Here is a 23,293-nt window from a genome sequence, read left to right as displayed (position 1 = left end):
TATTTCTTCATCACTATGTAGTTTTTGTTGCACCATCCTGTTGCTGTTTTTTCCTGTTTAACATTTACACTCAAGTAACATTTGCTAAAAGCTCCTGTGGTCAGTTATATAAGGAAATTATTCAGCCTTTCTAAAAAAAAAAAAAACAACTATGTGCTTTTAATCTGCTTTAAAGATTTTCATGTTCAGCTGGAACTAAGAGGCTTCAGGCTGAGACCGAAGGTGAACTTGGAGATGCACTGAAACTTGATTCATATGTATAGTTTACAGCGTAGCTACACTACACCGCAGCTGACATGTGCTTCATATATGTAACTACATGTTACAGCCGTGTGGGAAGTGTGGCTGGGTAATGGAAGCTGCTTGTGTTTCCACCTTTGTTGCACACCATTTACGAGAAGAAGCTGCTATAATTGTATGTGGCTTCATGTCAGAGTTGTTTGCTCACATACAAACAACTCTGTCTGATTCTTGGTGGTTAGGAAAAAAATAAAAGAAAGACTGAATTGGCTCACTTATATGCATGGAAAGAAAAACCGAACAGGACGTCTGTCAGTGTAGAAAAATGTGTTCCACTTATCGGAGTGGCTGCATTCTGCTCTGTGAGTGTAGGAACAGACTCTTTCTTTTCTGTATAATCCAACAAATCCTCCAAATTAAGTGACAAATTATGTAATTTGTCCATGCATTGGAGAAGGGAAACAATATCATTTGTCTGTGCCGTTTAAAGCTGAAAAATAAATCTGTTTATGATGAAGGATTTTGGTTGTGTTGAGGCACAAAAACAGCTCTTTTGGGGAAAGATATTTTGTTAAGATTAGTGGTCCGTTGAGTAGTTGTAAGAGGGGGGGAGTAGGGAGGATGTTGGAGTGGATGATTCGGCCAACAGTGCTTGAGACTCTGAAACCAGAGAAAACTTTTAGTACCAACAGTCTGATGTTATTTCAATCACGTGAATGCATGGAAGTGAAGCCACTGACCAGAATACAACCACTGAGTCTGGTCTTGGTCTGTTATTGTTTCCTTCACTGACAAAGAGAGGAATTTAATCACTGAGTCAAGTGTAACATATAGAAGTCTTGTCCTGTTGTAGTTTCTTTCACCTACAATCATATAACCGAAGCTGTTGGGGCTGTTTTGGTCGTAAACAGTTGACTCTAGTAGCAAAATCTGAAGTATTGTTGACCCGGTCATCCACCCCAGCAACCTCTCTAATCACTCTTGCATCACCTCACTTTCATCTTTGCTCCTAATGAATAATACTTGAAATTGTTGTTGTTTTTGGGCTTATTTGCCCACAACTGATGCTGTTCTTTGGTCTCATATGATGATTTAAGTTCATCATGATTCTGCCATGCATTCAGGTATTTAGATGGTAGATCTATCATATAGAGAAATAGGTAATGTGCATCTGAATGTGTCAGATTTTAATGTTGTATTGTAGGGTGTCAAACTAAACCACAGTTACATGCCTGTTTTGAAATATTCCGTACAAATCGCCCTCATAACTGTACTGAAGGTAGCACAGCAGGTATTTCATGGTGGACTTTTCCTCTCAGAGACTCTAATGTTGCAGGTTTCCACACAGCAGCCCGTCAATCAGAGCAGCCTAACACACAAACACACACACAGTCGACCTGCACAGATCAGTGACGCTCCGCCAGACAGGCTGACGGCAACACACACACACACAAACACACACACACACAGTCCCTCCGCATTGTGCGGCACCTGATATTGTGTCTGAAGGACCCACCTGTTAAATAGGTGGAGTGATTGGTAGATTTAGACTCATTAAATAATTTAACAGTCCTGGTAACTGTATCCTTTAAAGCTGGAATAGGGATGGGACGGTGCACACTTCTGATCCAACTTCCACACAGAGGAGAGCTTCTCATTGCAGCACTGCAGAAGAACATCAAAAACTTTAACTAGTGTTTTTTTTTTTTGCTGAAATCTACATTTTAGTGTAGCTGGTGTTCTCAGGATCCAAGCTTTGAAACGAGGTCAGTTTTATCATAGTAAATTAGTCCGACATGGTAAATTAGTTCAAATGAAGCATTTCTTTTTGACTTCAGCATAAGATATTGTAAATTAGCATGCATAGACACACACACACACACACACACACACACACACACACACACACACACACACACACACACACACACACACACACACACACACTTTACCAACTTCACAGCACTGACTGGGACATGGTTTTATTGACCGACTAAGGGGAAAAAATGCAGTGAGGTGCAAAGAGGCTGCTGTAAAATATCACTCATTGATCAGCTAATGTTGTGATGTTCATACATGGTATCTCTATTATCCGTCGATATTCTTATTGACCTGAACAAAGATGAATGGCCGGACAGAATGGGGCGATGTGATGTGTTTGACATGGACTGATGTGTGTGCAGCAGAGGGAGTAAGAGGAGGAGGAGGAGGAGCTGATAATTGAAACATGGCTCCTCTGTTGCTCGCAGCCTCCCCAGAGTATTAATTCTTTCTCCACATGAAGGCTCACACATCAATATAATACTGTGGCTCTCTCCATCACACACACACACACACATACACACACACAGACACACAGCATGCAGTCCGTATGGATGTGCCATCCTCCCGCAGACACACTGATTCACACTGACAGCCATACTGAGAGGCTCAAGCAGTCAGGACACAAATAGTATCAGCTCTGGACCATCAGCCGGCTCACATATTTTCTTCATCAACACACAGCTGACTACACGTAGAAGTACACTGCACCATGTTATGGGAGCATATAGACCGATTGCAGATGTTTTCTATCAACTTCAGGTGAAAGTTGCAGTCTGCTTGCTATTTTATGCATCAGACTGACAACAAACGGTGCCTTATTACCAAAACTTCATCTGTCTGCATCTCTAACGACCATCCAGCATCTGCGAAGCCGTTTTTCGGCTGTCAAGTGACTTGATTTGTTTTTCAGAAGAAAACGTCTACTTTATTCAACTGTACCATTTTACTTGTCGAGTGTGATTTTGTATTTAAGACAAAAAATTTTCAAGAAAAGAATTTTGTTTTTCATGTAGGATCTTATTGTATAACAGTGTTCCAAGATAGAACATTTAAAAAAAAAACAACAAATCAATTTAAGTTATGAAAAGGCAAAATAGCTTAGACAAATGTCAACAAGTCCTTCAAACTAAATAATGAAGGACACTAATTGTCGTTGCGCTCCAGAACATGTCATCAAAGATTTTTGTTATTGTTGGAAGGATGACGGCGTTCGTCATCCTGCCAATTTTAACAATGAATCATACAACTGTTTCATGACTGACCACCACTATGGTTTATTTCTTTATTTAGTTTTAGGCACAGAAAGTACTAAATGACATTGAAAATAACATGATTCACCAACTGCAGACCACAGAAACACAGAGACACAGAAATCCAAGTTGCATGTTTCCTTAACTCATTCATCCACCCCAACCTCCTTATGTTAAAATGATATGCTACTTTTTAACATACAAGAGGCCTAATCAAATTAAACTAAATGTATTAATTTGTATGTTAATTGTTACATTAGATGCTGAAGTTGTTACCACACATCTGATTCTGAGATGATTCTATCTGAAGTCAGACGCTGCAGCAGCATTAAACTGGTTTTGTTTAGTTTAGTTGTGAGCAAGCCAAGCAGCCACACTGAGAAGTCTTCTCTCCAGCAGAATCTCTGTTAAAACCATTCTCATGTGTCATTCTCACACCGCTTCACACCTGCATTTCAGAGATTTGAGACCATGTTGCACTGCTGGAAATCCCAGGTGATAAAATCTCTGTGTGAGACTTTTTTTTCCACACAAGTGTTCACTGTAGGTTTCCCTTTGTGCTGTCAGTTCTTGTCACCGTGCTCCCCCTCCTGCCTGCTCCTTTCATTTTTCTTCATATGCAAACACGCACAGGTTTGCAGAATGAACCTCTATTCTGTTTAGGTCCTATTCATTTTCCCTGCTTCACCTGCAGAGTAGCCTGGCGGCAGGTGACATTATGGAGGAGTGATTGACTGTGAGCTTAATTGGAAGGAATGAGGAGGTGACGAGACGGAGCAGTTTAGGACAGATTTGTGCAGACGTCCAGGGTGAAGAGAAGGAATAAATATTGGAATGAGCGGCTAATGAAATGAGTGTTGTTTTCCATGGTGTGCACGCGTGTGTTGGTGGATGTATGTGCAGTCTCATTTTCATTCCAAGGGAAATCAGGTTAGGTCTTTGAAATGTAGCCCTGTGGATCAATTAGATCTCCTCGGGGTTTTAAGAAGGAGTGTTGAACAATAAATAGATATTGAAAGAGACGCAGGAGGGAATGAAAGCTCGCGTCAGGGTTTGTGGGATGAATATGTAAAGAGCAGAATAAACCGCTTTTTTTATTTCATCACCTTTTTTCCATGCAGCTTGCAGCTTCTTTTTAATGCAGCTGGTCCAATAGAATTGATTTTCACTAAATAGCTGTGGCTGCACCTGTTAAGTTATCATTCTTTTCCCAAGAGATGTGCAATTTGCTGCTCTAATTGTGGTCAGTTTGCTCAAACTTTTCAGTAATTTCTACAATAAAACAAATAAAAGTCCTTGGTTTCTCACAGTGGTAGAAAAAAGCAGCTTCTCATTTCTAGCTTGTGATTGTAATTTTTTCCAGCCAGAAACACAACTTTAATTTTAACGAGCCAGCTACCTGAATAAGATAACGGTAGCTTCATGAATTAGTTGAAAATGCCGTCACTGTGACTTTACTGTTCCCCACTGGGCTGTTTAAAAGGGGGACTTTAAAAATTCAGGTAATATCTACATAATGCATACATGCTCAGGCTAAAAACGGAGACTGAAGCTACATGTCTAGGGCAAAGTCAGTCAGCATCCGTATTGAGGATTCTATGTGAAGACACAGATATAAAGAAACACTACTGATGTGATGTTTGTCAGGAAAGTGATAAAGAAACATGTGAAAACATGTCTGTAATGTTGTACAAACGTGTGGACACTCCTGCACAACATTACTTAAGTTACTTGAACGTCAAATTTCATTTAAGTTGAAAAGTAAAGGATTTCCACTTCTGAAGAATCAATATTTGCAAAGAAAACCAATCCGCAAAATAGAAACTCGGTGCAGAAAAGTAAATAAACCTGTGATCACTGAACCCAAACTGAGGAAACCTGTGATTTCAAATGAACCTAACTGCCATAAACATGATTATGAAGTGACCTGTAAACACCAGAACTTGCTCGGTTTTGTACCTATGGGCTGTTTATCTGCATATCTGCATCATGGCTCAACATAGAAAAGAATTGCAGAATGAATTTTAAAAAATCTGATTGAGAAGCTTTAGAAAAATGGGAAAATCTTGAGCAACTTAAAATCTGTCAAAAACTGTTGCAACAATAAGGAGGTACCAAATGAGTCGTTTTACCGGTGATTAGAGCAGCAATGACTGTCCTCATGTACTACCTAAACTATGCAGTTCTTAGAATCAGACATGCAAGTACTTGTGACTTTCTACAATGGTTATCAGTGGAGCTGTGAGTTTTGTGGGATGGTCACCGCATAGTCCTGACAGTGAAGCACGGAGGCAGAAACATGATAACAAGGCTTAGCCTGAATGCAAAAGATATCTAGGAGATGACATTAGATGGCACCATGAACGGCTGTCGATATTCCAAAATACTGGCCAACGTGATGATTTCCTGTCTGCAGCAGAGGAGTATTCCAGCATGATAATGATCCAAAACATGCAACCTAAATCATGGAAAAGTTTCTAACAACTAAAAAAAAGAGAGAGACCTGTCACCTGACTGAGTCCAGTAAAACACTTTTTGGGTATTTTAAGGAGAATGGTAGAGCAAGAACACACAAAAAAAAACGAAAATTTGGTATCTTCCATGCTGATGCGGATTGAATTTGTCATTTATTGTTTCAGTAATAAAGGACTTGGAACTCAGTGATGAAAGATGTTCTGACTTTGTTGCTTTTCTACTGAATTTTTATTGTAGTGAAGCTGAACTGTTGTACTTTAATTATACACAAATGCACATAACCTACTGTTTAAGTTAGAGGTAATGCAATTATCAAGAGGTGATGCAGTTTTTAATCACTTGAGATTTAGTGGCTATTGCACAGGGATGCGGTCACTTCTGTTGTCTACTGTATAATGTTGCCTCCAAACCCAACACCGTTTGACTGCTGAGGAGCTTTAATGCTGTTTCCAAACAGCATGTTTTCTCATTAAAAGAAGGGATGAATGCTAAACAATGCGTCTGCCAAATTAGTGCAGATAACGTTGCTGGAGCATAAACGCCAACCTAAACTGCACCAGCTTCCACGTAGCTACTAAATACTGCATGATGTGTCAGATTTTTCTTTGAACTTCACGTGTAAATAATGTAGTTTGGTAATGGTAACACTGGGAAGAAGTCCATGTAGAAGATTTTGCAGTAAAGGAACCACAGTTAGTCCTAGCAATAAAAGCACAGTAAGAGAAATTGTATCGATGGTATTTCATTCTAACATAACCTTAATTAGCTGCTTAACTTTTATTCTTGCTTGTATTTCCAACCAGTATGTGGTAAATGGCAGGACAGAGGCCTTAATGTCACCTTAAACTCACTTAGTGTAAATAGTAATGTAGGTTGCTGGACATGCTAATGAATGTAACTTAGATTAGAGTCGACAAACACCGTGCAATCTGACACTTCTGCTCTTGTGCTTTTGGAAAGACTGAAAAAGACACCGACTTCCAAACCCATTAGACGGGTTCACGCACGCCTGCTGTAGCTGCTTTAGGTCTAACCAGACCATCTCTGTGCTTAGTGAGCGATCACGTCTGCACTTAATTGAACCCCACGTGTTGTGTTTGTTGAGCCTCCAGCTCTGAGAGTCATTTGAACTTCTGTGTACAGTATCAGCGAGCTGCAGCGCGGCTATGTGGGCGGCGGTTATAAGTGTGACAGATATAAGGGGAGGTGTGTGTGTATGCACGTATTTCTAGACTTGTGTCTGCCTTTATGTCTGTCTTTATGCTCTTCTATATGTGTCCAGGATACATCTCTGTGTTCTGTGTGGTTATTTTCATTTCTGCCTTATATATATTTAGAAATGGGTAATAACAGGCTGAAACACATGGATCATTTTCATGTGATATTTTATAAAATTGTTGTCTAGATAGGGTTTCTTATCATATGACTGACTACATATTTTTCTAGATTTGTGATTTTGGTGTTTGCTTTTTGTGCATATTATGGTGAGATGTTCAGTTTATTTCTGTTGTTGTGTTTCTGGTTCTTTGCTTTATTATATAAGAGGCTTAAAAAGTGTCCTTGCTAGGAGAGAATAAAAAACTTAAGTAATGCAGCTGTGCAGTCAGTGGCTAATTTATTAAAAAAATAAAAATTTTATTAAAATAACAGCAGAAAGTCGGCTTTTTTTTCTAAGTTAGCTTTAATATTAATAAAGCAGGTTCAAGTTTGAATCCATTTCCAAGTTAGTAAATTACCTCCAACAGTTCAACTCAGAGTCTAAGGGACATCTTGAATGCATTAATTTAGTGTTTTAATGTGCTTGTTTTGCTCTTGGATTTGTTTCCCATTTTCGCCCACTGTATGATATTGGTATTTTGTATATGTTGTAACACATTTTTGAATGAATCTTCATTGTCTCTTTTTTAACTTGTAAAGAACAACATGCACAATATTTGAGTAGTCATTTATTTCTCTTTGTGAAATATGGAATTTGTGCCTTTTTTGTCATTTACAGTTGTTTATATGAGACGAAAAGGACTTGATGAAAGACATAAAAGAATTCAGATTTGATGCTGGATTCACCGTCAGTAAAAAATAATCAGTAGATTCTTGACAGAAGTAACTGTTTTCATTTATAATGGTAAATATACTTTATATAGTATAAAATGTCTGTGTTAAACTGTCTAAAATTAGCGTAATTTGATTTTAAATATATAAATAGAGCTAATCGTTAAAACAAATACATGGTAAAGATTAATAGGAATCTTCTATGGGCACTTTTCTCATCTGAAGCATCAATGCTCTGCGCTCCAAACTTCTATTTTCTTCTGGTCAAAGACACAAACAAGGACTTTGTAACTGTGACTAAACTTGACAGATGTGCTCTGATGTCATGCAATGGAAAGGTTGAGCTGTCTGAGGAATACATCATTTTATTTTTTGTTTGAAAGCGTGTTTTGTGACTCGGGGATATTTCCCTGAAGCGGCATGTTTTAGCATGTTGTGACCTTGAAGAAGCAGTCGGGCAGAACAGAGAAAGCTCTGCAGGCTGAGTTTGAGTCACGGCGAGAAAAAAAAAAATGTGAGCCTGGACATTAAAGGGGGACTTCGTTTTTTTTCAACCTGGGGTCTGTTTTCATATGTCATTTCATACATGTGAGTGATGGAGAAATGAATTTTTGACATAGCTCCAGTATTTAGCCAGGGAGGCAGCTTAGCAGCTCAGCTAGCAGCTCAGCTAGCAGCTCGCTAGCGAAAAGTATGGGGCAGCTGGCCCTCCCGCGTCAAAGTCCGCCCTAACGTGCTTTTTGCCCCACACTGACCGGCTCAGATAGTCTCAAGAACCTGATATTCCCCTCAGGAGTTGGCGGAGACCAAAAACTGGTCTTAAATTTGAGAGGTGACCATCTCCAAATGAATGCTGAATTCGGTCTGTGATTGCTGAACATGTAAATATGGTTTGATATAACATTTTACTGATGCATTTTCCTCAACAATTACATGCTGATAGCATGTCAGTGTTGTGATTACAGCTCCTGTGGCTGCTCCCAAGTGATCAAAAACACAATTATTAGTGAATAGAAATGAGAAACAGAAGCAGCTAATGAGATCGAGCTGATTGGAAAGGTGAGAAAAGAGGAAGAAGAAGACCTCAGCGCAGGTTTGTGTGTGTGTGTGTGTGTGAGTTGCTTTGCTGGTTTTCCCTCAGGCTCTGACATATTCGGCTGCTTCCATGGCAATGTCAGTGGTTTTCCTGCAGTAAATATTGAATTTTAGTTTGGTCTGAGAGTGTGTTGAACTCCTGGTATGTCAGTTTTTTATGCAGGCTGCAATGTAGCAGGCTGTTCTCTGTGGGTTGCCATGTTTGTTATTGTCCACCAGTTTCAGTGAATGTTGAGGTCGCAGTTGATGTATTTCTTGTTTTCTGGTGGCTCAGACTATTTTTTTTCATGTTTCTTCGACTGTATTTTGTTTTACATTGATCCCTGGGTTGATTTCAGCGGAGCAGCAGCGTGTAATGAGGCCAGAGTTTACGCTTCAAGTGAAACCAACATTCACTGAACCAGCAACACAGTGGACGACGCTTTAATAATTTACGGCAGAGCATCGTAATGTGCACAGTGTCGCTGCTCTGTTTGTTTTGAGCGTATATGCTCTGCCTTATAGGATGTGTGTGTGTTAGTTTGTTTTTCAGAGGACGTTGAGGAGACGTTACAGGATGGAAGTGCAGCCGCAGGACGAAGCCAGCTGAAGCGTTAAGGAACAGCAGATATTAGCTGGAAATGTGTGCGAGTGCGTGTCCAGCGGCCCATGAATAAACAACTAATGTAGCTCTGAGTTGTCTTTTGTTTAAGCAGCGTCTGTCTGCATCTGTTTGTCTCGCGGGCCTTCTTCTTTCCCAATTTGTGACTTTCACTGAAAAAGCCACGTTGAAAACAATTCTTTCTTCTAATTTGATTCTCCAAAGAAGCGAGTCGCGCTGAGCTCATTCACTGGGTTTGTTCTTATTACTCCTCTCCGCCGCGCCGCTGTTGATATCTGGTTAAATAAATATGTGGATAAATGGAATTTTCTCTCCGTTTCGGTGTGCTGTCATTGTATTGCGTGCCAGTCTGTTTGTGTGTCTATGCAGATGTTTGCTCCTGATGTTCTGCGTTCCTTCCTTCCTTCTTCCCTGCCTTTTCTTCTTTCATCTTGCGCTCTTTCTTATCCATCTGTTCATGTGGAAGACGCACGGAAATAGCCCTGAAAATATATTCCCGGGCAAAGTGCTTTTCTATCCTCACCTCCTTCCATCCTCCCATCCTCCATCGCTTCGTCCTCTGGCCGTCCTTTGCTCTTCTTCTCAGATAGGCCACGATTCATTATGGTAATTGACTTCAGTTCTTCCAGGAACACTGGCGGAGCTTGTTCTCCTCACATCTCTTTCTTTTGCTCCCTCGCTTTCTTTATTTTCTCCTTCTCTCTCACTACCTTGAAGAAAAGGGATTTGCATGGTCAGACTCCCATGGGGTCAAATAGCCCTTGAGAACCCTCTGTATGTGTGTGTTTTTGTGTGTTCCTACCTCCTCTCATCTCCTTCGTTTTCTCCCCCTCTCCTCCCTCTGTCTTCCCCTCCTTTCCTCTCCTCCCAGCAGAGTAAACAGAGCTACTGTTTGTTCAGCGTTCACCTCTTTCATCTTCCTCCCCATATATGTGTGTGTGTGTGTGTGTGTGTGTGTGTGTGTGTGTGTGTGTGTGTGTGTGTGTGTGTGTGTGTGTGTGTGTGTGTGTGTTTTGCATCCGCCCGGCAGGAGCAGCCTAATAGAGCTTCTCGAGAGTTTAAGAAAAGGCATTCTCACTAAATCACATCAAATCAGTGTTTGCCGGATAAGAAACCGAGCTGATGCCGATATATGAAGGAAAAGAAATTGAAAATGTATTGGAGCAAAAAAAAAAAAAAAAGTTTATCTCCACTGATGAAAGAGGATAAACGGTGAATATGAATGAGTCAAAGGGGGGGTTAATCTTGCACAGAGGGAGTCACGGGGATGAATGGAAGGTGGATATGAGAGTGAACAGAATCAGGTTTGTTCGTTCATCTGAAAAACTGAGGGCCGATATTTCAAGATGTGACTTCTTAGAACGCTGGTGTCAAAATTGATGTCTTCAGGCTGATTGAAAAACTCTGTACTGACAATCACAGTGCTTGTAGATGAAGTGGATCATCATCTCTGTCTAAAGATGTTTGACTCTTATTCCTTCTCAGTGTGTTGGTCTGAGCTGCTGTATTTGCATCCTGATGGTCATAATCCGTTCGTATTAAAGCATTTTTAAGACAATGTGTTGAGCAAAGCAATTAAAAAGTTGTTATCCAAAAGTTGTTACACCGCTTTCCCACTGAGTCAATTCATTAGTGATCGATGCAATAATTGTGTTTTTATTTACATGTGAAGGAAGGCAGTTAGAAAACGCTGCTAATCACAACACCAGCAGTAATAATCAGTAAATTAGTAAGATCGAGTTATGATTGTTCTCACGTGCTGTTAGAGCTGCAATGACAAATTGATTAGTTGTCAACTATTAAATTAACTGCCTTCTGTTGGTTTGGATATTTTATTGTATTTCTGATTTTAGCTACTTACATGTGGATAGTTTCTGTTTTCTTTCCTCCTCTGTGACGTTATACTGAACGTCTTTGGGTTACACATAAAGCAAGATGTTTGGGAAACAGTGATGAACATATATTTTTTGAACCACTTTCCGACAGTCAATAGGTCAAACAGCTACACACGTGGACAAAATTGTTGGTACCCCTCAGTTAAAGAAGGAAAAACCCACAATTCTCACTGAAATCACTTGAAACTCACAAAAGTAACAATAAATAAAAAAATTTTGAAAATTAAATAATCAAAATCAGCCATCACTTTTGAATTGTTGATTAACATAATTATTTAAAAAAACAAACTAATGAAATAGGGCTGGACAAAAATGATGGTACCCATAACTTAATATTTTGTTGCACAACCTTTTGAGGCAATCACTGCAATTAAACGATTTCTGTATTTGTCAATGAGCGTTCTGCAGCTGTCAACAGGTATTTTGGCCCACTCCTCATGAGCAAACAGCTCCAGTTGTCTCAGGTTTGATGGGTGTCTTCTCCAAATGGCATGTTTCAGCTCCTTCCACATATGTTCAATGGGATTCAGATCTGGGCTCATAGAAGGCCACTTTAGAATAGTCCAACGCTTTTCTCTCAGCCATTCTTGGGTGTTTTTGGCTGTGTGTTTTGGATCGTTGTCCTGTTGGAAGACCCATGACCTGCGACTGAGACCAAGCTTTCTGACACGAGGCAGCACATTTCTCTCCAGAATGCCTTGATAGTCTTCAGATTTCATCGTACCTTGCACACTTTCAAGACACCCTGTGCCAGATGCAGCAAAGCAGCCCCAAAACATTACTGAGCCTCCTCCATGTTTCACCGTAGGGACAGTGTTCTTTTCTTCGTATGCTTGGTTTTTGAGTCTATGAACATAGAGTTGATGTGCCTTACCAAAAAGCTCCAGTTTGGTCTCATCTGTCCAAAGGACATTCTCCCAGAAGCTTTGTGGCTTGTCAACATGCATTTTTGCAAATTCCAGTCTGGCTTTTTTATGAGTTTTTTTCAGCAGTGGTGTCCTCCTTGGTCGTCTCCCATGAAGTCCACTTTGGCTCAAACAACGACGAATGGTGCGATCTGACACTGATGTACCTTGGCCTTGGAGTTCACCTTTAATTTCTTTGGAGGTTGCTCTGGGCTCTTTGGATACAATTCCAACGATCCGTCTCTTCAATGTGTCATCAATTTTCCTCTTGCGGCCACGTCCAGGGAGGTTGGCTACTGTCCCGTGGGTCTTGAACTTCTGAATAATATGAGCCACTGTTGTCACAGGAACTTCAAGCTGTTTAGAGATGGTCTTATAGCCTTTACCTTTAAGATGTTTGTCTATAATTTTTTTCGGATGTCCTGGGACAATTCTCTCCTTCGCTTCCTGTTGTCCATGTTCAGTGTGGTACACACCTTTTCACCAAACAGCAGGGTGACTACTTGTCTCCCTTTAAATAGGCAGACTGACTGATTATGAGTTTGGAAACACCTGTGATGTCAATTAAATGACACACCTGAGTTAATCATGTCACTCTGGTCAAATAGTTTTCAATCTTTTATAGAGGTACCATCATTTTTGTCCAGGCCTGTTTCATTAGTTTGTTTTTTTAAATAATTATGTTAATCAACAATTCAAAAGTAATGGCTGTTTTTGATTATTTAATTTTCAATAAATTTTATTTATTGTTACTTTTGTGAGTTTCAAGTGATTTCAGTGAGAATTGTGGGTTTTTCCTTCTTTAACTGAGGGGTACCAACAATTTTGTCCACGTGTGTAATTGATTTATCAGGAAATTAATTGACAGATTAGTCAATAGTGGAAATAGTCAGTGGTTGTAGGCCTAATTACTGGAAATGTCATGATAGAAGGAGTGTGATAATTGTACCACTACTATTGAAATGTCACAACCTAGTTCAGTACAAAATTAGTTACTGAATGAGAAAAACATTTTTGTTAAAAAAAACTCTGAAATAGTAAAAAGAAAATTTAAAAAAAACAACAACAAAAAGTCAATTGTTTAAAAGATATTGTTCAATTTTTTTACAGTGTAGTGTTAAATGATGTGATTGGAAAGGAGGCCATTTATTTTGAAGTATTAACCCACATCATGAGCGTCTTTAACTCAGCCTGAGACGTAACTCACGCTGGATGTAATGAAGCTTACATTGACATTAACTGTCCTGCTGTCTTAACTCTGAAAGTTTTGACATTGTGCTTGTTGTAAACAAACATTTCTGTGTAATTTACACACAAATTCAATGCAAAAGTGTTTTCCAAGCATGTTAGCAGGGAGCATTTTATGCAACATGAAGACAAACATATAAGACAAAGACTGCAGAAATAGTTAAACTGAAAATGCTTTGTTCTACATGTTGTTATTGTTGTCAGCATCTGCAGTATTTATGGTATGTATGAAACAAGTTTCCAGATCATGGCATCGACTTAAGGGTCTTTATTATTCACTCCATCTTATAAAGTAAATTGACAGTCCAGCTGCTCTGATCAGTGTTACTACATTAATAGCAGCTCAAAGGTCGACATACAGTGTGACGGAGAAGGAAAATGTTTTTCAACTCAGCAGCTTCCTTTATATAATTAAAAAAATGGTGTCTTTCAGCTCATTGTTTTGACTTTCAAGCCGTTGGTTTTAATCCTTTCATTTCTGTTTTGTTGCTGCAGCAGGCAGCTATTTCCAGAAAAAAAAAAGCTGTGATAAACACTGCATTGTAAACTGAACTCTTTTTGAACCTCTTTAAAGTGTTTCTGACACACCTCCAGATCAGAGGTTAATCATATTTTCCAGGCACGCACATAATCTCCTGCTTAATTTAAAGATCTCAGCTGGGTTTGTTTAATTTACATACTGACCTACTCTCTCTCTCTCTCGCTCTCTCTCTCTCCAGGCGGATGGCAAGGTGGTCGATGGCAGCCTGCTGGGAGATGCCAACGGCGTTGAGCCTGCGCCGGGCAGAGTGAAGGATTCTGGGAAGTGGCAGAAGCCGCGGTTTTCTCGGAAAGCTTTGATGAAGTGCTGCCTGGTTAAATGGATCATCGCCAGCACACAGCCACAGGACAAAGGTGAGAGAAACGAATCCTGAGTGTGAGGTGTTGCTGAGGCTTACGACGTGGTGAATGTACAGCAAGTGTCACTGACGGTAATCAAATTGATCCCTGAATGGACTAGATGGACCTCTGCTGGCCCTCTGAGGTCCCTGTGGAGCCGACGGCCTCATTGTGCCGGCGGTTGACCTCCAGGTCAAGCACCCAGAGATCATTTAACTGCATACAGTCATTTATCAAACGTCTCTGCACCCTCAGTTCACATTAATATTCTCCACAAAGACCTGAAATGTTCTCTGCATCTCACGTCTCTGCCTTCTTATCTATCTTGTCACCATTTTTCCTCTGGACAAGTACACAAAAACGCAGTGATGGGAAAAAAAAACCTGTGAAGAATGAAGGAGATACTTTATAAGACTGTGATTTACAGCAAAACCTTGTATGAATGGAAGAAAACCTGACTGTGGAGGACAAATGAGTAAAAACTGCACATTATACTGTAAAAAAATCTTTATTTAAACAGTGAAAATCTGGCGGCAAGGGTGTCAGATTTTTGGTAGAAAAAATTAATTACTATTTTAAAAATACAAATGTATGTTTTGTGTATTCAGTTTTTGGACACAATGTGCAGTTTTGATCATTTTATAGCTGTCAACAAGAAAAATAATACTTTATTCTATGATTTAAGTAGATTTTGCTTCTAATTTAACAAAGTAGGGAAAAATCTGTAAAATAACAATACATTTTTAAAAAAATTTTTTAGCAATTTTTCAATCCTAAATATGCATATTTTATTCTTTTGAAATAACGGCAATTAACTGTAAAAATATATTTTTAGCAGATTTAAAAACAGTAAAAATAGTTTAGTGCTTCGTCTGCCATTTAAAAGAACCTGTTTTGGCCTATTTTTCTTTTAACCATTAACACATCAATGTTTTTTTCTATGTCATTGAGCTTAATTTAACAGAATAGGGAAAATACTAATTTTAAAACATTTTAAAATATTTACCATTTTTCAATTCTCAAATTCATATTTTTTCTTTCTAATAACAACAAAAATCTGTACAGTAATTATATTTTTGCTGATTTAAATATTGCAGTTTTACAGTGAAACATTGTAAAAGATCGAATCACTATTTTAAAAACTACACATTTTTAATGTAGATTATTGTACAGTTTTGACCATTTTTCATAGTTAATATGTGAATTAATACCATTTTTCTGTGATTTCACTAGTCATTTTCTATAATTTCATAAAACTGGAAAGTCTGTAAAAACGACATTAAGTTGTTTTATAAGATGTAAGCAACATTTTTACAGTGCATACTTAACAGTATTTATTATATTTGATGCATCTGCCGGGTAGTTTTCAGCAGTTCCTTTACTTTCTTCTTGCAATTTAATCAGAAGAATTAAACAGTAATTACTGGGCTCCTTGTTAAACATTAACCATGTTTAATCCAAAGACATCTGTATGTAATAGTGTTAGTTTTTCCTCCTCCAGTCACAAGAGAAGCTTTTTGTGGAGCAAACTTCATTGGAACTTGATTCCTACAGCAAAATTACATCGTCCAGAAGACAGTGCTGAGAGGCTAATTAGAACTTGTCCATTAGCTTTATGTGGATGTTGCCTTTAAGGAGTTCTGGTTTCTTCATAGACTGTTTATATTTAGTCTGTGGTTTCTTCATGTACTTGGAGTGTTATTGCTCCACCCAGTGGTCCAGCTGTGATCGTACAGTCAATGCCTGCAGGGAGAAACTATGGAAAATGTTTTCAGTGTTGTAACATGCAGGTGTAAAGCTCCAGCTTCATCCCTCAAGCTCATCGTCACCACCGACTTTTATGTCAGTCTCTTCTCGTGTTTCTCTGCTGTGTCGTCAGTTGTGATAGAGAGCTTTTAAGTGGATTGCCCGAGGACACAATGAGTTGAATCTGTTTTGTTTGGTTACATAAAAAGCACTCATTTGTGAGTGAAAGTTAGTGATGTGCAACTAAAAGCCTTATTTTGTTGTTCTGGCTTTGTTTGAAATAACAAGAAGCTACAGAGATATGTTCAATCTGCTCCAATCAGAGGCTGGTCCTTCTTTTGCTGGCCTCTTCTTTCCTCTTTACCCTTCCTAACCTCCTTCATTCTTCCTGCCCTTCACTGTCACATCTTTTTAATCCCCATCTCCTCGTCTCTTCCTGCGCTTCTTGCTGTCTAGCCCTTACTTGTCTCCTTCTTTTTCTAACTTCTTTCCATCTTTCTTTACCTTCTCTTTATGCCTTTACTTGTCTCTTTTCTTTTTTTCTTCCTATTCTTTCCTTGTGCTTCATTTTCCATCTTTATCTCCATGTTTCTGTCCCTACTTCTTCCTTTTTTCAGCCTGTTTCTTTCCTTTATTCTCATCAATCCATTCTTATTTTCTTCTCTTTTTTTTTTTTACCTATTTCCTGCTCTTTCCTGACTTCTTCATTATCTACTTGTGAAAGTCCCTGTTTTACTGTTCCTTCACTGCCTCTTTTTCTCACTTTCTTCTTCTTTCTTGCGCTTATCTCGTTCTTTCCTTTTCAATGGCCTCTTATCTCTTTTTGCATTCCTTATCTCCTCCCTTTCTTTCATTCCCACTTTCTGCTTTTCTTCACTGCTGGCTTTTCTTAATCCTGTCCCTCCTTTTCTTCTTTTCTTCTCTTTTCCACTAAATTCCCATTCTGCAATGACTTCTCCTTCATTATTTACTTCTGTCATTCCCTTCTTTCTTCTATCCATCGTCCTTCTTCACTTCACTGTCTCCTTAATTTCTTTCCTACTTGTTTCTCTTCTCCCTTAATTACCTCCTCATGTCCTTCCCAATGACCTCCCATCTCTTTTTGCCTTCCTTTTCTCCTCCCTGAGTTTCTTTCCTGCCTCCTGGTTTCCTTCACTACATCCTCCTTTTCTTTCCCTTTGCTGTTTATTTACTCCCAGCCTCGTGAGGACAAGAAATAACTGGAAACCGATGCCTTGTTGTGGCTCTAAAGCCAATTTTAAGGTTTAAATGAAGGCCACATTCATTAGGCAGCAAGCGTTAGTCCATCTTCAGAGAGTTTTAATTAAACCAAATGAGGCACAGTGAGTGATCGCGTCTCTCAGGCCAGTTCAGCCTCATGTAGCATGTAATGGTACTCTGTCAGGTCACTGAAACATGAGAGCGTTAATCAGTCGGATAAGCCCTGCTGTTATCGTGCAATCCACACACACACATTCATTGTATCGGGTGTGTCTTGGCTCCAGTTGTGGCATTTGACTGAGTGCTCTGATGGTTTCCCCCCAGGTTCATGGAAACTTTTTGCCCTTTGGCGGCCCCAAGTGGCGACAGCACATAATTGTTTGCATTTGTGACATTGGGAGTGACTTTTAATCTCTGAAAACAACATTGCACACTGCTTGGGTGAATTTTCTTTTAGCAGTGAAGTTAATGCAGACATTGAGGAATGTGTTTCAGCTGCAGGTTCATTCATTGCTGATTTATGTGAAGTAAAGCAGCGCTATAACAGACATATTTGGACTTCCCAGCCAAGCCTATGCACACTTGAATTCCATCCTCTCAGCATTCATGGGGTTTAGGGGGCTGTTTTTAGCTGTTTTTACTTGCCCCTCATGCACACACAAAATCAGGCTTTAAGACATTCGCATTATCCTCCAGGTCTTTTCTTTTCTGTGTCTTTGGCTGCAGAATCAGTGAAAGAGCTCTTTGTGTGGGTGAAACAGGAGCACAGTGAGTAAAAAAAAAAAAAAAGACTAAGAGTCACAGGGAGAGAAAGAAAAGCAGCGCTGTGATGGGATCTATTTCATCTCAGCAGGGTCGAGGGAAGAGAGAGATGCAGCACTGGCAGTGGGCAAGCCCTCACCTCGATAATGGCCAGCAGCTAAAAATAGCAGCAGACATGGAGAGAGGTGGAGGTGGCGGTGGAGGTTCACTTTAGGTGTGGAGAGGTTGAGACAGAAAGCAGAATTTAAGCTGCTGACTGTCCACTCTGATAGACTGCAGGATATGAAGTTTACAGGTGAAGGTTTGTCCAGAAAAGCTGTTAGTAAGGATATGAGAATTAGAAACAGAGTCAGGAAGTCTGCAGGCTGTGTTACAGATATTCTGACTGTGATTATTTATAGAACTGGTCACTTATTTTTCCAGTTAACTGACTGTTTATGTGGGTTTCACGTTCTTCAACTACATGATTTTCTTCAGGATGAGTCTGATACGGTTATAAACGTGTGTTTTATTTGTACATATTTTATCTTTCGAATTACAACAAATACATAAGATGATATTTTTGAGGGATGTAAATACAGTGAAAATAATATAATTTTAGAGTCACATACTGTAAAAGAATAAATTACCATTTGCAAAAATACAGATTTTTAATGTGAACGTATGCAGTTTTGGTCTATTTTTTATTCTTATTTTATAGTCAACATGTAAATTAATAAAAATTTTGCTGTGATCATACTTAACATTATCTATAATTTAAATAAACAGTGAAAATCTGGAAAATTTTAGAAATTATTTGCCATTTTTCTGTTCTCAAAATTGAAAATATTTCTGCCAAAAAAACATCTTTTATCTGTAAAATTATATTTTTTTGCAGATTTAGGCAGTGTAATTTTGCAGTAAGCAATTGTAAAAGAAGGCACAAACATTGATAAAAGTTCTTGTTCTTCTTTTTGTTCTTCTTCTTCATTATGAAACATGAACAATTTTTGTCACTTTTTCACATTTAACATGTAAATTCTGTATCTTGTATCATATTTCTTGGTGTTATTTCCTGCTTTTATTTGAAAGAACTATCACAGAGAGATTAAATGAAATGACTCAGGATGCCCCAAATATGAGGTGAAAAAAAGTAAAACTGTTCCTCTTCCAGTTTAATATTCAGTATAATTATATTCCTAGTAGTACAGAAACGGCTTCAGAATGTCTTAAAGTTTAACAGGTTAATGAACATCCTAATCTGAACGGTTTAAAAGCTTCTCCTGGTGGCTGTGGATTCATAATCACCCAATGATTCGGTTTCCAAACCTGCATTCCCCTCCAGATGTGTTCTTCAGAGGTATTTGCCATCTCCCACGTCTTAATTTGAATGGTTTTTAAGCGAGGTGTTATGTAACAGCGTTCATTATATAACAGCATATCATAAGCTGTTTTTCACTGGCAGAGCTCGCGAGTCATTTTAGAGTGGCCCTGACCCTGTATGTATGTTCTGACTGCTAGAGCTGCCCCTGTAGAACATCTTTCAGGGCCGTTTTTGTGGTAGAAAATAGTTCCTACTTTAGGGTAGTATTCCAGAATAAGCTGCTTTGTGGGGATCAACGCCGATTTGTTGAACTCAGAGAGAACAACAACGACAATCTCGATCCTGCCGTCTTGATGTTCTTGATGGGGAAAAAAGATTGCTATAAAGTAAAGTCAGACAATTTAAAATGTGAAAGAAGGGATTGCAGTATTTGCCCCTTCTAAAATGACTCCTCTAATTCAGCACAGGTGTAGCCAGTTGGTGCTTGAAGTGACACAATTAGTGAAAAGGAGATGATCTGAGAGCAGTGAATGTGTCTTAGGTGATTTTTTGCATAAAGACACCTGTATCTGGAACTTATCTAGTCACTTCTGGATACAACAACACCATGAAGACAGAAGAGCACTTCAGACAACTCCATGAAAAGCTTATTGAAAATCATAAGTCAAGGGAAGAAAAAGAAAGAATATTTACAAGTCACTGAGTATCCCTTGGAGTACAGTTAAGTCTGTCATTAAGAAATGGAAGGAATATGACCTATGCAAGAAACTCCATTGTGAGGGAGATCACCAAGACCCCTATGACTATGGTTGTCTTTCATCAAAGTTTTATTGAAGCGTAGCAAAGAGAAAGTCACTTTCGAAAAAAGCTCATATTATAATCTTGACTAGAGTTCATCAGAAGGCAAGTGGGAGTCTCTGAGGTCAACGGGAAGAAAATTCTTTTGTCTGGTGACACCAAAATTGAGCTTTTAGGCCATTAGAATAGACTCTATTCTATTCTACACATTATCCTCACCATAAAGCATGGTGGTGGCAGCATCATGGTGTGGAGATGCTTCTCGGCAGCAGACCCTGAAAGCAGCATTAACCTGGAAGACAAACTGATGCATGAGAAGATTCATTTTCTAGTGAGATAATGACTCAAATCATGAAGCCAAAGCTACACAGAAATTGTTTAAACACAACAAGGTGAATTTTGAGTCACAGCTCAGAACTCTAGTTGAGAACTTGCGTCTGGACTTGAAAAGAACTGTTCCTCAATGATCGCTGTCTAACCAGGCGAAGCTTTTGAAATTTTACAAAGAAGAATGGGGTAAAACTGCAGCGTCCAGATGTGCGAGGCTGATTCAGACCTACCAGCACAGGCTCAATGCTGTGCAGCCACTAAATACCGATTCATAGGGTATGAATACTTATCCAGTGACTTATTTTATGTTTTATATTTTTAACAATATAAGGCCAAACATGGATATTGGTTATTCTTTGCTTAACATATTATCAGGATAGTCATTGTGAAGCATGCAGTCCCACTTCATTCTGTATCAGATTGTGGATTTTTAGATTTTTAAATTTCACACAGCACAGTTTAATCTCTAAATTCCACTGTGTGAGAGGAGCCAGATAATGGAGCCATATCAGGGAAACTGAGAGACGAACAGGAGAAATGTCAGCGACTGTAATATGAAAAGTGTAACATGAGTCGGATTGGATGTGGGAGAGAGGTGAAGGAGGGAGGCGGCGAAGACAGCGTGAGATTTGGTTTCTTCACTCAACTCCACCAGGTTGCGTCTGCATGACTTTTGTCCGTCAGAGAAAGTGAGGTGAACTTCAGAGGACGGTGACGATGCAGCGCCTGGTGACGGCTGAAACAGGAGGAGCGTTGACGGTGTCGGTGTTGTGTGTTGTGGTTTGTCAGGGTCGGTCATATGAAACGACAGTGACCGGAGCTTCTGGACGGACCAGCGTCAAGCGACTCACTTCAGCTCCTCTGAGACAACAAGGGTAGAGGAGAGAGAAGAAGAAGAAGAGGAGGGAGTGAACATCACCAGTAGGAAAAGTGGGACACCAGTATAAAAAGGCGCCTGAGAGGAAAACGCAGACAAACAGAACCTTAATAGTCAAAGTTCAACTGGAACGTTCATTTGAATTTGAGCATCTTTTTAGTTTTTTGTAGAGTTTTTCTGTTATTTCTTTCCATTTGTTGGGGCACTTTGGTTGATATTATCCTGTGAGAACAACACTTTTTTTGTAACTGTTGTTGCTGGTGGTCAAAGTTTGAAGGATGAATGCATGCAGGGCTCAGTGTGAGAAGGAAATCACCAAGCTGCTGAGCTGCTTCTTTGGTTTCATCACCGGGACGCTTGTTCAAGGTATTTTCTCTTTTATTCTGTTGCTGCTTTAGTCATCCGTCAAAACTGTATTTTTTCTGTACACTAAAATAAAGGTATTGGTTGTAAGTAGTTTTAAAGAAAACCTACTTGGATGTTTTCATTACTATTATCTGTGACGTGGTGTTCATTCACTTAATACGAATCAGTGGTACGAATGTGGTCAACCTGAGAAACTCTTGGTAGAAATCGTACCCCGTCTTCAACCGGGGTGAAAAAAATCTGCCTTTTGTTTGTGGATTAAACTAAATTGGGCCACAGTGCACCTTATTAGGCTAAATTAGTTATAAGTAAGCATAAAAAGCTAGTATTTGTGGAAAACTTTATACTTTTAGCTTGCTTGTTTTACACTGAAATCCTCATAACAGTCTTGAACTAGCCTATATTCATATAATTTCTATTAAAAAATAAAACGGACTGTATCTGCTCAGCACAATAACTAATTAGGAATATAATACAGACAAGTTAGGCTGTTTTAGACAGTGTGATGTATTGGTTGTTAAGCTCTGGTGATTGCAACATTTGCACTTGTATTTTTTTACCGTTCGTTTTGAGTCGACTCCGAACAAACATACAGAAATCACTGAATAAGTCAGATCCAGCCGTCTCTATTAGGTTTGGTGAGTTTAGAGGATTTAATGAGCTGAGAATGTCGACCTGGAGACTCAAGGCTCTAATCAGTGGTAGGAAGTAACACAGAAATGTTCATATTCCTTTCTTGAGTATTTCTGTTCTGTCACATTCTGCTTCTCTGCCTCTCAGAGTAAAGTGTTGTACTTTTTGCTCAGTTACATTTCTGTGAAAGCTGCAGTAACCTGCTACTTCAGATGTTAAACAAATGATATGGTTATAAAATATCATCCAGTGTCTATTTTATGGCCGCTCGTCATGTTTTAAGGCGGTTCCACCAAAGAGATGCTTCTCTTCTAAAGTTTTCAGAAGTTTCCAACTCAGATGCTACCTGTTCAGGGTGCTAAGATGTAAAAATATCCAATATTTTAGCATCTATTTTAAATACAGCTAATATAAATTCCTGTAGTACAGCTTTGGCTTTCTTCATTCATCTTCCATTAATGATAAGACCCCCTCTCAGATTAATCTTGTCACCTTTAGGTTGGAAATTTCAGAGCTGAACTGTATGCAAAGTAGTCAAAAGTAGCTGCATCTGGTTCAGGAGTTAAACGCTTCTTACGTAGTGACATATTAACATTTTTAAATGTAAACCATAAAGCAAATCATAAAGAACTCTAAATCAAACATCACTTCACAGAAGCCAGATTCTCTTACTTCGTACATTTAAAGTGTAGTTTGTACTTTTTTTTTTAAAGGCTCATTCACTACGTTCCTACAGTATGCAACAATACTGCAGTCTCATTTACTTTATGAAGGGAATGTTGTTTCTGCTGGATTA

General features: G+C 39.0%; 1 protein-coding gene across 1 annotated transcript in view; it reads left to right on the top strand.

Annotated features, from left to right (window-relative positions):
- Positions 1-23,293, top strand: part of kcnip3b (Kv channel interacting protein 3b, calsenilin) — a 56,632-nt gene that overhangs the window by 2,007 nt on the left and 31,332 nt on the right. The window contains exon 2 of the mRNA XM_022196072.2: positions 14,302-14,476. Within this exon, the coding sequence (XP_022051764.1) occupies positions 14,302-14,476 (175 nt within the window). The remainder of the gene's footprint in view (positions 1-14,301; positions 14,477-23,293) is intronic.

The sequence above is a fragment of the Acanthochromis polyacanthus genome, chromosome 7 (genome assembly GCF_021347895.1).
Source record: "Acanthochromis polyacanthus isolate Apoly-LR-REF ecotype Palm Island chromosome 7, KAUST_Apoly_ChrSc, whole genome shotgun sequence".
Classification (NCBI taxonomy): domain Eukaryota; kingdom Metazoa; phylum Chordata; class Actinopteri; family Pomacentridae; genus Acanthochromis; species Acanthochromis polyacanthus.
Note: the sequence above shows the minus strand (reverse complement) of the source record. Positions and strands in the feature narration are given on the sequence as shown.